The following is a 16,070-nucleotide window of genomic DNA, read 5'->3' on the forward strand; positions in this document are numbered from 1 at the left end:
GGAAATCAAAGTCTTTGGTAATTTAAATCTTATTTTAAGGGCTAATATAAATTCAACCTAGCAAATTAAAACTGGAATAATTAATTTGATATGCAAATTAGATCATCTGGTATATAAGGCTAATTACAAGCCGATTTAGCCTCACAGCACGAAAAGGAACAACGTGTTTCCTACAAACAGCACCTGTATTGCGCATGTGTAACACACGGAGACACTAGAGGGTAAGCCAGCTTGGTAAATTGAGTTTTCCCGCAGTCGCCATACAGAGCTTTGGGGGCTGTATTTGCGATCGTAAAGAGTGGGGGGCCACAGCAGACCTCTCACAAACTGCTGTTGTGCATCTTCGATAAATGGCTCAGATACTGGAATATGCACCAACCCTCCAATAACAGTAAATTCATTTTATAGCAAGTATGCACAAAAATGGGCCTAAATGCCAGTAGTAGCAGGACATGGGGGGGCCGAAAAGGAGGCGGGGCGGGCACTAATTGCCCGGGCCCGGGCTTGTCTGGGAAGCTCGGGTCAGCCACGGAGGAGGTAAGTGGTTGTGGTTATTCCACCAAGCTCTTCCAGCACATGCCATATGTCGGCCCTGAGCAGGACGCAGTGTTTAGCTACTGCAGGTACAGCAGAAAAAAATGACAAAGAACGGAGGCAGACATTTTGTGGACTGAGCCAATATTCATGAGAGTGCAGCCTGTTAATTCATAAGGAAGGCAAATTACTGAGGCACGAGGCTCTTTTGCCACATGCCTCAGTAATATCACTAGCTCCTAGCAAAGTCATAGGTTATGTATGTTTCATCTCACAAAATGGCTGCCTGTGTTGGCTCTGCCCCCACTGCATGATACAGGCTAGAGTGGGTGATACCCCAGAATCTATTCTGAAGGTGGGCAGCCTTATACGGTATGATCGCGAATATTCTTGAACGATGACTGCATTGGGCCGCCACCATCATATTGCTTCTAGAATGTTCTCTGGATTTTTTATTGATAATAAATCACAATATATAAAAATATGGCACCGAAATACAGAAAGAATCAGACGTGATTAAGCCTAATGTGCATTTTACATCTTTAAAGAACAAAATTTTAAGCAGCTCGTTACATAGTATAGTTATTTATAGTGTAATATATGCACCCTATCCTAAAAATCACAGCCTAAACCCTGGCAATCAGACATAGTGCAGCTATTAAATTCTTAATTCATATGTTCTACTTGAGATCTTGCTGACCCCTTAAGAAATTTCCCACAATCCATCACTGCTCTCGGTTCCAAGTGCGTCTAACAGTCCTGTCTCGTATTAATTTAGCTGAAAGATGAGACTGTAGCTACAGTATAAAATATTTCTAGGTCATGAAGTATAAAATAACCTAAAATGGAGCCATTTTTCTGCCTGGATAACCGACCAATTTCTTGATTAAAATTTATTTCCAGCTCATTATTGCTGGATGTGGGACTCAGCAGAACGCTGGGCGCAACTGAACAGCCTGTAATGTTGCTAGGAACCGACAACATCATTGATGCTAAAGGCGTGGAATAATGTCACACGTTTACTGCAATACACCTGGAGGCGCTGAGGTGAAATTAGCTGTCATTTCCTGCGTGGTGACATCCTGCATCGGTAAACATTTTACGTTTGAATTTGCGAAAATCAACTTTGCTGGGCACAATAATTATATATATTGTAATGTAGTCGGTAAACTGGGGGAACATGGATCTTCAGCATATAATCTTTCATATGTTAAGGCCCCCATACTTTAGAGATTGATTGCAGCAATCGTGCAATTTGCAATCGATTGTGTATAAAAATCTTTCAATGGTGGCAATTCTGCAATCTGCAATCGATTGAAAAAGGGAAAGATTTTTATACACAATCGATTGCAAACTGCATGATTGCTGCAATCAATCTCTGATGTATGGGCCTTTACCTGTTTCCATCAGAAAAAGTTGCTATTTTTATCATGCTGTTTCACTTAGCAATTATTCAGAGCCTTACCTGCTCTCAGTTGCATACTACTTAAAGGGGCAAACAATGATAAATATTTTAGTTGTTTTATAGTATGTGGGTGGATGGATGGTTAGTTGTGTTACTACAGTATTTTGTGTCTCTGCTACTAAACTATATTTATGGGATGTACAGTAGTCTGGAACCCGACGGTCTAATACCCCTTTTACACCGAAGCTAAAACCCGGGTTTTTGAAGGGTTAACCCGGGCAGCTCCCTGGTGTAAAAGGGGAGAGGGTTGGATCGCCGGGTCGAGTGACCCGGCAATCCAACCCAGGTAACTAGCAGGGTTTAACACGGGCCTAGCCCGTGAAACCCTGCTGCGAGAACAGCGCACTCCGGGTCACGATGACCTGGAGTGCGCTGCTAGCCGGCCGATTGGTCCGGCTTCAGTGGCACTTGGAGATGACGTCATCTCCAAGCGACCACTTTCACTCCGGAAAAGCCGTGTCTATGCAGACCCGACTGCGGTGTGAGCGGCGCTGACTCGGAAATATCCCGAGTCGGCGCCGGCAAAATTCCGGGTCTGATCCAGATAGGAACTTTGGGCCTAATTCAGAGCCGCTCGTAAGCGGCCGCTCGTTCATTCTGACCGATGTTTGCACATCTGCGCATGCGTACGGATTTTAATACGCATGCGCGAACCAGTCAGTGCTGCCGAAAATCGTTTGTTCGCTAAATAGCGAATGCCTGCTATTTTGAGTGACAGGAGGAGGCGTATGTGGGTGGTAACAGGGGAAGGTGCTTGAAAACGGGGAGTGGAATTCAGAACGCAGGCGTGCTTAAAGGTCAAAACGGGCGTTTTAAGGGTGTGCATAATTAAAACAACAGCGTCATTGACCACGTCACTGGGTTATTTTAAAGGCAAAACTGCTCACAAAATAGCGGTTGGAAAAACCAACCACAAGAATAGCGAGCAGTTCATACGCTGTTCAATGTACTCGATTAATCTAATAAATAGCGGACATGACGTACGGTGCGAGCGGCCAGGGGGCGTATTTTTCAAAATTACGACCGCAAGTTTTGCTCGCTCGTTCAGACTTATAGGCGTGAACACACCGCAAAGAGCGAACGGTTCATTTGAATAGCCACCCCTTTTTCCAGAACGAACGACCGCAAATAGCGACCGGCTCTGAATTAGGCCCTTTGTTCCAACTCTGGGTCAGACACGGAATTTAGGTGGAAAAGGGGTATCAGACTGCTTTATCCCGACTAGGGACGAATGACAGGTGTCTAAATGTAGATGCCTGTAATTTGGCCGACGTCGGGAGACCGGCGCCCGGCATCCCGATCGAGCGGATGCCGGGCGCCGCAGCGGACAGCCGTGGAGGGTAAGATGGTTAGGTTTAGGGCTCCCAAGGGGGACTCAGGGTTAGGCTAGGGTGAGGGAGGGTTAGGGTTAGGCACCCCCGGTGGGGAGGTTAGGGTTAGGCACCCCCCTGGGGGACTTAGGTTTAGGCAGCGGGGAAGGGGGCATTAGGTTTAGGCACTTAGAGGGGGGGTTAGGGTTAGGCACAGGGGGGAGGTTAGGGTTAGGCACCCCTAAGGAGGGTTAGGGTTAGGGGGGTTGTTAGGTTAGTTGTTACTTACCTTTAGGACGATCGGGATTTCCTCCTTTGTCGGGCAGCCGGTGTCGGGAATTGAACCGCCGGCCATGCGCCCGGCGGTAATACATATCACACCCATATTTATCTATAAACGTAAACATAAAGGGGCCTATTCATCATACGATAAATGGCCTGGTAAGCTAGTTTCCGCAAATTTAGGTTACCGGAATATTCATCATCAGGGGTCCCAAATGGACCCCCTGATATTCAGCAAGCTCCGAAAACTGAACGTTTTCTGAGTTTGCTTCAGAGAACAAGCGCCATCTTCAGACGGCGCTTGTTCTCGGATCCCGGCTCCTTCCTACGGGAAGGAGTTCCAGGGATGCGAAGAGGGATCCCTCCGCCGCCTACTGACCCGAGGTCACGCATGCGTGACCAGGACGACGGGGAGCAGGTAAGTAACGCAGCTACAGAAGTAGCTGCGATACTAGCCATGGGAACAACTGCTTTTCGGAGCAGCTGTCCCCGCACTGGAGCAATGATGAATTGCTCCGTTGTCATGTTTTCCCTGCTGCGAGTTCAATACTTCATCATCGGAGGTCATACAGCCTTCCATGATGAGTAGGCCCCAAAGTCTTATATAGAGATCATAATTGGCAAAGTAGCAGGGTGGGTACTGTCACTAATAGAATATATAGTGCCAGGGTGTATAAGGGCACTTAAGACACTGGGGTGGTGGTGGGGGGTTGTTTTGGGATGGAGCAGAGGGAGGAGGAGTAGATTGGATCATGCCCCAGGTGGAGGCAATTAGGGCACCCACAACCATACATGCCGACATTCAGTTCTCTCCTTCCGGGAGGGAGCTGCATGTCTGTGCACAGCGGGGGGCGTGGCCGGGTAATGACACGGTTTTAGGGGCGGAGCCACACGATCGAATCGTCGTGGCTCCGCCCCCTCTTCACAATGCCGAAAATATTGTCATTGTGAAGCAGGGGGCGGAGCCACGATGATGTGCTTCAGTGCGAATCGCGTCATCGGGGCCCCCGCTGTGGGGGTTTCTTGTAGTAGTTGGGGGGTTCAGGCGGCAGCCGGGATGATTGCCTGCCTTTCCGGGGGTCGGGAGCGGCATCCGATATTTGGGAGGCTCCCGACCAAATCGAGAGGGTAGGCAAGCCTGCCCACAACTTACACACCGGCCCTGTAAGATATCAGTTTAGTGCAGGTATTTTACCTCTCACCCTGAAAAAACAAACAGCTTGTTCTGTGAGGAGCCTGTGATGTGGAGGTCTATGTACTAAGCCTTTGAGGAAAATAAAGTGGATGGAGATAAAGTACCGACCAGTCAGCTCCTAATTGCCATTTTTCAAACACAGCCTGTAAAGTGACACCCTCGGACACAGCCTAATACTATCACAATAAAGGGGGTAATCTCAAAGTGGACAAGGTCCTGTAATACTCAGGAAACACAAACCCTTAGGGGGGATTCAGTTAGCAGTGATACATACCCCACAGCTCAGGGCACAGTTGCATATTGCTAGCAGGGTGTCTGGAATAGCGCCCTGCAGCCCCTGAAGAATTATGAGGATGCTCCAGGCACTACTATTCTTCAGTGTGCTGGCGGCCCCCTCCCCCGATCATGATGTCATGCTCTCGGGGGACGTGCAGCCGGTACAGGCCACAATAGCACCATGTTACGGTGCTGCTGCAAGTTAAGTGAATCGGGCAATGCAAAAAAGTGAATAACTTTGCCCCTGGACAAACCATGTTTCCCTGCAGGTGGTGCAAACAATTTTTTTTTTGCATGCAGGGTAAATACCAGCTGCTTTTGCATGCAGCTCACACATGCTGGAAGCTCATTATTACACTGCAATGTGGATGTGAGTTTAGGCACACCCCTCCCAAATCTAACTCTCTCTGGGCCTAATTCAGACCCGCTCACGAGCGCTGGGTGCTCGCAAGCGGGTCGATGTAAGCCCAGTGCGCATGCGCACGACTGAGGCGGCTCCGTCGTGCGCATGCGCAAGACCCGGATAGCGACGGGCAAGCCGTCACTATGGGTCTCGCTACAAAGGGGGCGTGCTGTCGATGGTGAGTGACAGCACGCCCCCTTTGGTGGGCGTGGCGGGCCAGGCGGAGGCGTTCCCATGGGAACGCCTACCGTCTGGGGCCAGCCCCACTGACATCACTAGAGATAGAGCCGAAAGCACTCCAGGGCATGCGGCAATGAGACCCTACCACAAGGGTCTCGTCGCAAGCCAGATGGTCGCGATGGTCTTGACCATCGAGACCATCTTCCTGGCCGCTCGCTATAGCTGTGGGTGGTCAACCCACAGCTATGCGAGCGGCCAGGAAGCCGCTCTAAAATTCAGAAGGACGGCCCTGATTCAGAGCGAGCGCTCTGTCAGAGCGTCCGGCTCTGAATCAGGGCCTCTGTACGTTACATCTGTCCCAGCTGCAGTGCGACAAGGTGCAAAGTTATCGGCTTTTTGTTTTGTTTTGCTCCCAACTCAGAATTCGCCCCGATATGTTTGAATATTGTTGTTTTTCAAGCATAAGGCGGCTAAAAAAAAAAATTAAAACCAAGGATTTGCAGAAAACAAAATGAACAAGTGAAGGATATGAGTTACGATGACAGACGGCTGGACGACGTGTATGATTACAGCCATGTATCCCCCTGTCTCCTAAGGACATCATGAGACAGACAGGATAACAACATTATCTGGAATAGAGGGCACCAGCCCTGTCTGCCAGCGAGTTATCACGGAACAAGCCAGCGACTGGCTCGGTGGTAATGGATGCGAAAGCGTGTCGCTATCCTACTGACAGGTCGTCTACCTTCCCCATGTAATATGTAGATGAAAGGGAAATATTCATCAAACAGTCATCTCCAGTGAGATAAACAAAGGGCTTATTCCTCACAGCGTGATAGTAATTCAGACACGACGGTTAATTAAGCCCGGAAGGATTTAGTAATAACATATGTTAAATATGTCACATGGTATATTATATATATATTAGATTCATTTTTAAAAGGTAATAGGCTAAGGCTGCCTGTGGCTGTTCTGCTGTTCTGGAACTACAAGTACCAGCGTAACCATGCTTTTTTAACCTATCCTCGATGTGGCAGTTCTCTAATATGTGAAAGAAACAATATGATTTTGTTCAGGTTTATCTGTGAGTTAAATCGATATTTGTAAATGTTAGCAGAATGTATTTCATACCTCGATTCTGGGTAGTGTGAGCAGGGCCTCAGGGGGTCATTCAGACCCGCCTGCGAGCGCAGGACGCTCGCAAGCGGGTCGATGTTCCCCCACTGCGCATGCGCACGACGGAGGGAGCATGCGCGAGACCCGGCGAGCGACGGGCTCTCCATCGCTCCGGGTCTCGCACCAAAGGGGGCGTGCTGTCGATGTTGATTGACAGCACGCCCCCTTTGGTGGGCGTGCCTGCCAGACGGAGGCGTTCCCATGGGAACGCCTACCGTCTGAAGCCGGCCCCACTGACATCACTAGTGATGTCAGTGGGAGTGATTTTGGCTCTGATAGAGCCAAAATCACTCCAGGGCTTGCGGCAGCGAGACCCTACCGCAGGGTCTCCGTCGCAAGCCCGATGGTCGCGATGGTCAAGACCATCGCGACCATCATCATGACTGCTCGCATATGCTGTAGGTGGTCACCCACAGCTATGCCAGCGGCCAGGAGGCCGCTCCATTTTCATGGAGGAGGGCCCTGATTCAGAGCGAGTGCTCTGGTCAGAGTGTTCGGCTCTGAATCAGGCCCTCGGTCAGTGGGCATCAGCTAGGAAGCGGACCCCACAATGGCATCATCAAGTTGAGTATTTGTGGGCACAGGATTAGGCTGAAGTTCTACAAAGTGAAATTTAGTTGTGTATTTATTAAAGCAGCCCAGTTTGCGATGATCATTATGATTTTTATATTTAATCAGCGCTTGACTCAGCAGAAAAAAGTCCTTACTCTCAACCTAGGATAGAGATCACCAGGGAGGGGGGCGGTTATAGCGGTTACAGGGGGTGCTTAGGAGCATGCGGACCCACGGAGTGGAAGGACATGTATTACAGTTCCCTTCTCTCTTCTCCTGGATTCAGGGTCCCCTCCTATAAGTCACATGACAGTTTGAAGGTGTTCCATGATGTCAGTGGACCTCATTTATGAAACGCATGGGTGTGCGTCAAAACCCACCAAGAAGATCTAGGGGTCTATTTACTAAGCAGTGATAAAAGACAGAGTGAAAAGTGATAAGGTGCCAGCCAATCAGCTCCCAACTGTCATTTTTCAAACACAGCCTGTGAGATGACAGTTGGGAGCTGATTGGCTGGCACCTTATCACTTTTCACTCTGTCTTTTATCACTGCTTAGTAAATAGACCCCTAGAGGGAGGTGGACAAATGTGAAGGGAACCAAGTGTCAGTGTAAACGTGACATCAAAGACCCACCTTTTACCAGACCACACCATCCATTTGGCCGGAACAAATATCTGCTCCCTCCTTAAATGCTGCCATTTTCTTCAGGAGGGCAATATGCATTGGCGACGTAAATTTAATTACATGATGTCGCAAAAATAGATTTTGCACTGAGCATTTGATAAGTTACTGCACTAATCACGTGCATGTTTCCCAAACAGCAAAGCACTGAGGATAAGATCTTGCAGCATACAATGGTATTCACAGCCATGTCACAGGGTGCCTAGAGCAGGTGCACCCGGCCATGCCAAGCAGGTGAAGCCACGCCCCCCAAATCGTGTGGTCAGCCCCTTCCAGCATCTACTTGGGGCCCCATAGGGCCTGATTCAGACCCACTCACGAGCGGCTGTCCGCTCGCAAGTGGGTCGATGGTGTGCACTGAGCATGCGCACGACGGAGGGAGCTCCGTCGTGCACATGCGCGAGACGCGACGAGCGAAGGACTTTCCTTCGCTCGTTGTGTCTGATCAAAGGGGGCGTGCTGTCGATGTTGATTGACAGCACGCCCCCTTTGGTGGGCGTGCCGGGGGCGTGCCTCCCAGATGGGGGCGTTCCCAAGGGAACGCCTACCGTCAGAAGCCGGCCCACTGACATCACTAGTGATGTCAGTGGGAGTGATTTTTGCTCTGATAGTGCCAAAATCACTCCAGTGCTTGTGGTTGCAAAACCCGACCACGGGCTTCTGGTCGCACTGGCGATGGTCGCGATGGTCAAGACCATCGTGACCATCATCCTGCACGCTCGTATGTGCTGTGGGTGGTGACCCACAGCTATACGAGCGTCCAGGAGAATGCTCCATTTTTATGGAGGACGGCCCTCATTCAGAGCGAGCGCTCTGCTCAGAGCGTCCGGCTCTGAATGAGGGCCCATATTCCCTAAAGTACCGTGCCCCGAAATTTGTCATGGCGGCCTTGGGGCAGTATACAGGGCAACATGAGGAAGACACTGACAACAGCATACAGTAGAGGAGATTTACTAAGCCTTGCAGAGAGATAGAGTGGCGAGGGATAAAGTACCAACCAATCAGCTACTGTCATCTTATAGGCCGTGTTTGAAAAATGACAGTTAGGAGCTGACTGGTTGGTACTTTATCCCTCAACAAGGCTAAGCACATCTAACCAGTATGATAAAGGAATAAGACACTGCCCATCACACTCATAGACCAACACTTGGGAGCCTATTTATTAATTATATTGCGGACTTTTCAATTGCGATAAAATATCCTAAATCACCACAATTTATCTAAATAATATGGCCAGCGGCGAGGGTTAACCTCACGCTTTGGGCTGGTCTCTATAAGCCAGGAGACAGATTCTCAGCGGAACTGGAAACAAAGATTTGGCCTTTGAGTTCTGCTTAATGAAAATAAGATAATGTTTAATAATTGATTTATATATTTCAATGAAAAGTATGTAAGCAAAAACCTTTAAAAAGCCATGATATACTCATAATTCAACTGGAAACAGAAGCAATTTTGCGGCAGTAAATACCCCCTTCCCCCTCCTGTGCAAACATGGAAGTCGGTGGTGTTATACAATAAAGAGTTACCGATGGCTATTTGCAAGGTACCCTGAGAAAACATAAACATATATGTGTGTAAATGTCTAAATGGTGCAGAATCCAGGATAATCACAGCAATACAATAGGCAGCGTAGCGCCAACGTTTCAGTGATTTAAGATCTACACACTGTCATCAGGGAGGTGTGTATGTGTATAGCGCTGGCGAGTTCACCCGGTTTCTCCGGCCATTTCACTATTTGATGAACTTGGCTCCTGAGACTTTTACATACTCGGAAATGATATCAATGAGCAGAGAGAGAGGGAGCCTACGAGCTTTAATTGGCCCCTGAAGTGGGACCTGAATTCCCTCAGAAGGACTATAAGGGGCATTTTTAATACCAAGAACTGGATATATTACCTGCAAGACACACGAACCATCGAATCGCCAGGAGTTTCCATAGCAACCTCATCCTCGCTTTGTGGGGTCGGACGTCTCTTCAGCCACTCAGATCTGCCGCAACTTTACGTGTTTTTATCTGTGGGAGACAAGCAGCAAGTTTACAATTCTCTGTCTGTCACTCGTGTACCAGCGCAAGCCCCTGCCTCTATTTCACTGCTCCTATCGTATTGATCTCGTCCTATATCCCTCGCCAATCTCTGGCATGTAACGGATGGCCTGAATCCAGCGCTGCGCCTATTATGTCAATCCAGGAAGGTGCACGCACACATGCTGGAAATATTACAGACCCCCACATATTGACGTTGGGTTAAGACATCCTCAGATCAATTGAAATATAATACTCCATCATTCGCTGAAACCTCTGCTGGCAACACGAGCGATTTGTAGCTTTACACCAACACAGCGCAGCTCTGGGCCAAGTGCCACTGCGGAAGAGTGAGAGAAGGATGTTCCTGCACCCCCCCCCTTCCAAAGCTCTATAACGTGCGCCTGTCTCCTGCTCCCATAGAGGCTGATTGAGAGTTAGGTGCCAGTGTTGCCCAGGTGTACAGTTACCAGCTGAGCAGACCATGATGAGCTGCAGGGGGTGCGAATGCATGGTAAATACTGGGTGCTCCTGCAGGCTGCATGTGCTTTCTGGACTGCTCTAGTTCCACTCTGTGCCCCATTCGCTCCTCCAAAGCTGATTGTATGTGGTGAGCGCCCCTCATCCCCCCCTGCAGCAAACAAAAGGGGCTGATTCTTAGGCCCGTATTCAGTTTGAGGTGAAAAATCCGAATCCGCGGAAAAGTTTCGCCGATTGCGTCATTTCGCCAGGTGGAAAAGTATCGCCGTATTCAATTTGAAAGACTTTCCGCCTAGGCAGAAAGTCTATGCAAGGCAATAGGTGGAAAAGTTTCACCAATGAATAGCAGGCGGAAAAAAGTGCAGAATTGGGGTTTTGGGGTGCAACGTTGCGGGAACCCCCGTGCAGCCTTCAGACAGTCCCCCAAAGGTAAACTGCGTCAAAAAAATAAAAAAAAAATAATTAAGAACACCCCAAAAAATCACTTTGAATTTGGGGGCAAAAAAAAAAAATGTTGGGGGACAAAGTTAAAACTAGCGAACTTGACTCTGAGGGGGTCCCCAAGTACGCCCCAGGTGTTTATTTTCATTGCAGGGGCTTGCGGAAGGTGGATTTTTCACGATTTTTTAAACTTCACTTTAACAACTTTAAAATATGCTGACCCCCATTTTCACGTACCCCCAAATTTGCTGGGATAAGTTATTTTCTGCAAATAAAACTCCTGAATCCTATTCTGCACCACTTATACAAAAACGCTGTTTAGCAGCTATTGAGCCCGTTTAAAAACACCAAATACCTTCAGCAAGCCAAATCGGGGGGTACCATAGGGAACCCCCATGTCAGAGCATCTTTTGGGGGGTGTCAGGCTAATTTCCCCAAATCTGACAGGAGTTTCCACTTGTTTCAGTTTCGCCAGGTCCCATCTTCACGTACTTTCAAATTGAATACGGAGATACGCAGGTACGCGCGCGATACAAAACATGCGATGTAGGCGAAAAGTCCGGGAGGCGGAAAAGTGTCGCAGGTCCGCTCAAATTGAATACGGCTGTAAGTTGCACACAACGCCAGTGATCATGTAGTCTAGTGATATTGTGCAACTGCGCATGCGCTGACATTTCTAAAGACTCCCACAGCGCAGGCGTGACACAGATTGTACGCACAAAGTCGCTGTTGGGACTGCGAGACGACGGTATCAGAAACGTTGATTTTTATTTCATGGGATGGACATTACAGAGGCAAAATGGCTGCTGCAACTGATCCACATTTACAGAGCACTTTGTAGGGTTTGTATGTTCTCCCCGCGTTTGTGTCGGCTTCCTCTGGGTGCTCTGATTTTCTCTCACATTTCCAAACTGTACTGATAGGTTAATTGGCTGCTGTCAAAAAACGGACACTACTGTGTGTGAGATCAGCCTCCCATGGGAGCGCTGAATGACTGTCTGTCCTCTCTAAAGCGCTGCATAATTCATAGGCTCCATTTTAAGATTAATAAACCATAGAAACGTGTTATTTAATAAGGAGAATGGACGTTTTGTGACATTTCCAATTTAGCACAGTGTGTCTGTCACTAGCCCAGGCGCCCCTCTTCCAAAGGCTTTTGTGCCATGTATCCGAAGTGTTAGAAACAAGGTAGACTGCGTGCAGGCAATAGAACCGCAACTGCGGCAAGGATCTGACACTTAGGGGGAGATGTACTAAGCTCTGGAAAGTGATAAACTACCAGCCACTCAGCTCCTAACTGTCATGTTACAGACTGTTTTGGAAAAATGACAGTTGGGAGCTGATTGGCTGGTCGTTTATCACTCTCCCAATTAATCACTATCCAGAGCTTAGTACATCTGGCCCATAGTAAGTTCATCTGGAGGTGACCCAGCGAGCATGTGACCCAGCGAGCATGTGACCCAGTGAGGAGGTGACCCAGCGAGCATGTGACCCAGCGAGCATGTGACCCAGTGAGCATGTGACTCAGTGAAGAGGTCACCAAGTGAGGTGGTGTCCCAGTGAGTGTTGATGACACAGGATGTGATTCACTACGGATCGCTGTTTTGCTTATACCCACGCAGCGCAGTTGCTAATATCAACGGTGATATGTAAATGTTTGCATTCACATTGCGATCGCAGCCTGATATAAGGACGCCCACTTCCCCTTAATCACCTCCGTATACTAGGGGAACAAAGCGAAACAATCGATAACTACGAGAAACATCGGTCCCATACGCACAGGTAAGGAAGGTCAGACCTCACTCAGGAATTGCTTACTTCGTGTACGCTATGAGGCCTCAAGCTGCGTATGGCATCACAGTGGCTAATTTATGCACGCCCTTGCAACGTCATCCCAACGCACTGGGACGCCTGCGTTCACACGACCACCACCCCCGTCACCACCCACAAATGGCACTTTCTGTCAATCGCTCTGCCATGGGTCTGCGTAGCCTCTGCGATCGCAGGCCCGATTGCAGTAGCTAGTTTGCGCACGCGCACTGCAATACGTACGCATGTGCAGAACGCAGCAACCGGACGATTGCGTGCGTATAAGCAACTGCGTTCCTTGCTGAATCAGGCAAATAGTGAGGAGGTGACCCAATAAGGAGAAGGCACAGTAAGGATGCGACCAAGTGAGGAAGTGACCTCAGGAGGGTGCGAGCAAAAATGTGTAATAAACCTGTGGTTAGGGCGCCCTAACTGGGACGTTAGACTGGTTTAGCTGTGTAAAACGGTCTAATAGGGCGTGAAGACGGTGATAATTAATGGGCAACAGAACAATTGAATTGCAACACTGGGCGCCAATTAATTATCGCCACCCATACAATTGAGTCGTCCACTAAGGGTCAGTTCTGAGCTACAAAGTCATTGGACATACAGGAGCTTGTTCTGAGGGTCTCATTCAGACCCGCTCGCGAGCGCAGGACGCTCGCAAGCGGGTCGATGTTACCCCAATGCGCATGCGCACGACGGAGGGAGCTCCGTCGTGCGCATGCGCGAGACCCGGACAGCGACAGCCAAGCTGTCGCTCCGGGTCTCGCACCAAAGGGGGCGTGCTGTCGATGGTGAGTGACAGCACGCCCCCTTTAGTGGGCGTGCCGGGGGCGTGGCTGCCAGATGGAGGCGTTCCCATGGGGACGCCTACCGTCTGGGTCCGGCCCCACTGACATCACTAGTGATGTCAGTGGGAGTGATTTTGGCTCTGATAGAGCCAAAAGCACTCCAGGGCTTGCGGCAGCGAGACCCTACCGCAGGGTCTCGTCGCAAGCCCGATGGCTATGCGAGCGTCCGGGAGGACGCTCCCAAAAAAACGCCCTGATTCAGAGCGGGTGCTCTTACTGTCAGAGCGGTCCTTTGCAGGGATCGTCATGCATACCTGCGTTACCAATCCCGGCATGCATACGATGACTGTCGGAATGCATCGCATCGTGAGTGCGATGCGTCATGCATCCCGCCCCGTATCTCCCGAGTGCAATAGAATCATTGAGCGTACACATTTTGTGTAACGGATGCACCGTAGGGGTTTTTCAGAACTTCCCGGCATGCGCAGTTGCAAATAATCGTTAAGTGAACGTTGGTATTTCCTTTAAATTGCGCCCACCACTGAATGAGCCCCAGAATGTAAACAAATATCACATATTGCTGGCCAACATCAAAAACCCTCACTATCATTGTAGTTGCACATCGGCGAATGCTGGAATATTAAACATGTAACAAGTACTCCTAATTCTGAAGTATAAACATTGTATCATCATGAAAAAGAAACATTTTATTTTGTAAAACAAAATAATGGTATATAATGTCTATATGCTATAGGTGATATACTAAGGCACAGTACAATTCAATTTGTAGCTGAATGGAGTTTTACAGTATCTCATGTCCTTTTCTCTGTAGAATATTTAGTGCATATATACTGTACAGTATATACTGCAGATAGCATAACCGTGTTATATAAATATGCCCTTGGTCACATACATTGTCAATGTTATAAATTCATTCTGCGACCTTAAAAAAAAGGATTTCGGTCTCCACAGTACGTTACAGACAAAAATAGGTAAAAATGAAAAATAAAAAATTAAAAAGTTTCCAGTACTAGTCCCTGGTGCCATACGGAACATTTCACACCACAACGATTTACTGTCTGTAACTCTTCCTTAGCTACAGCAGATTTTGAGTCCAATTAATGGTTCTCTCTTTCCCATACTGTGAATATTGCCAAGAAAAACCACAGAGAGCATCCAGCTATCTTAATGCAGATTTTCTCACTCTCGTGGTAGCACGGCAATGATTGACAGTCTCAGGCATTTAAAGGAGTTGGTCACTTTTGGGAAACCCATCTTTGAATAAACATGCCCCCCATTTTTGGCTCATTTGGGGTACACGTTGTTGCTAGTACTGAATGACTGCAGCTTACCATTTACCAATAAAGTTTTAACAGACCTCTATGAAGGACTCAGCATAGCACCTTATTGTACAGCTATAACAGGACTGAGTACTGCTGCACTGAGACCCAGGACTCAAGCTGGATCTTGGCTTCAGATCACAAGGGGATTGTGGACAAACACTTTTACTGCAATAGGGCTGAGACTGTCGATAAGTTCTATAATTGTGCTGAGGTTGGGAGGATCTGCATTCAAACCATCTTGCAGTTAAGGGAGAAATACATGTAGTGCAAATTCGTACATATATTTGCAGGGATTTACTGGAGTAATACCTACAAAGTAACAAGTATCTGCAATATCCCGTTGAGACACTGGAAACTACTGACTAACATAACCTAAGTACTGTATATAATCTTAAAACAATTCTAAGACACTACACCCCCAAAATTACTTTACCAATGGACATGACCATAATTCAATTATATTACACACTATACATGTATAGGACACTACACCCCCAACATGACCTGACCGCTGTACATGACCATAATACACATCTATTACACTGTATACAGACATAGGACACTACACCCCCAACATGACCTGACCACTGTACATGACCATAATACACATCTATTACACTGCATACAGACATAGGACACTACATCCCCAACATGACCTGACCACTGTACATGACCATAATACACATCTATTACACTGTATACAGACATAGGACACTACACCCCCAACATGACCTGACCACTGTACATGACCATAATACACATCTATTACACTGTATACAGACATAGGACACTACACCCCCAACATGACCTGACCACTGTACATGACCATAATACACATCTATTACACTGTATACAGACATAGGACACTACACCCCCAACATGACCTGACCACTGTACATGACCATAATACACATCTATTACACTGTATACAGACATAGGACACTACACCCCCAACATGTCCTGACCACTGTACATGATCATAATACACATCTATTACACTGTATACAGACATAGGACACTACACCCCCAACATGTCCTGACCACTGTACATGATCATAATACACATCTATTACACTGTATACAGACATAGGACACTACACCCCCAACATGTCCTGACCACTGTAC

General features: G+C 48.0%; 1 protein-coding gene across 3 annotated transcripts in view; it reads right to left on the reverse strand.

Moving 5' to 3' along the window:
• The window catches only part of LOC148454536 (contactin-4-like), a 370,760-nt gene that overhangs the window by 210,955 nt on the left and 143,735 nt on the right, over positions 1 to 16,070 (reverse strand). For all 3 annotated transcript variants that reach the window (XM_088460822.1, XM_088460823.1, XM_088460821.1), the window contains exon 2: positions 9,952 to 10,069. In XM_088460822.1, coding sequence (XP_088316948.1) covers positions 9,952 to 10,003 — 52 coding nt within the window. In that variant the 5' untranslated portion in view covers positions 10,004 to 10,069. The remainder of the gene's footprint in view (positions 1 to 9,951; positions 10,070 to 16,070) is intronic.

This window comes from Taudactylus pleione, unplaced genomic scaffold (assembly GCF_031769625.1).
Source record: "Taudactylus pleione unplaced genomic scaffold, aTauple2 ptg000986l, whole genome shotgun sequence".
In the NCBI taxonomy this organism is placed as follows: domain Eukaryota; kingdom Metazoa; phylum Chordata; class Amphibia; order Anura; family Myobatrachidae; genus Taudactylus; species Taudactylus pleione.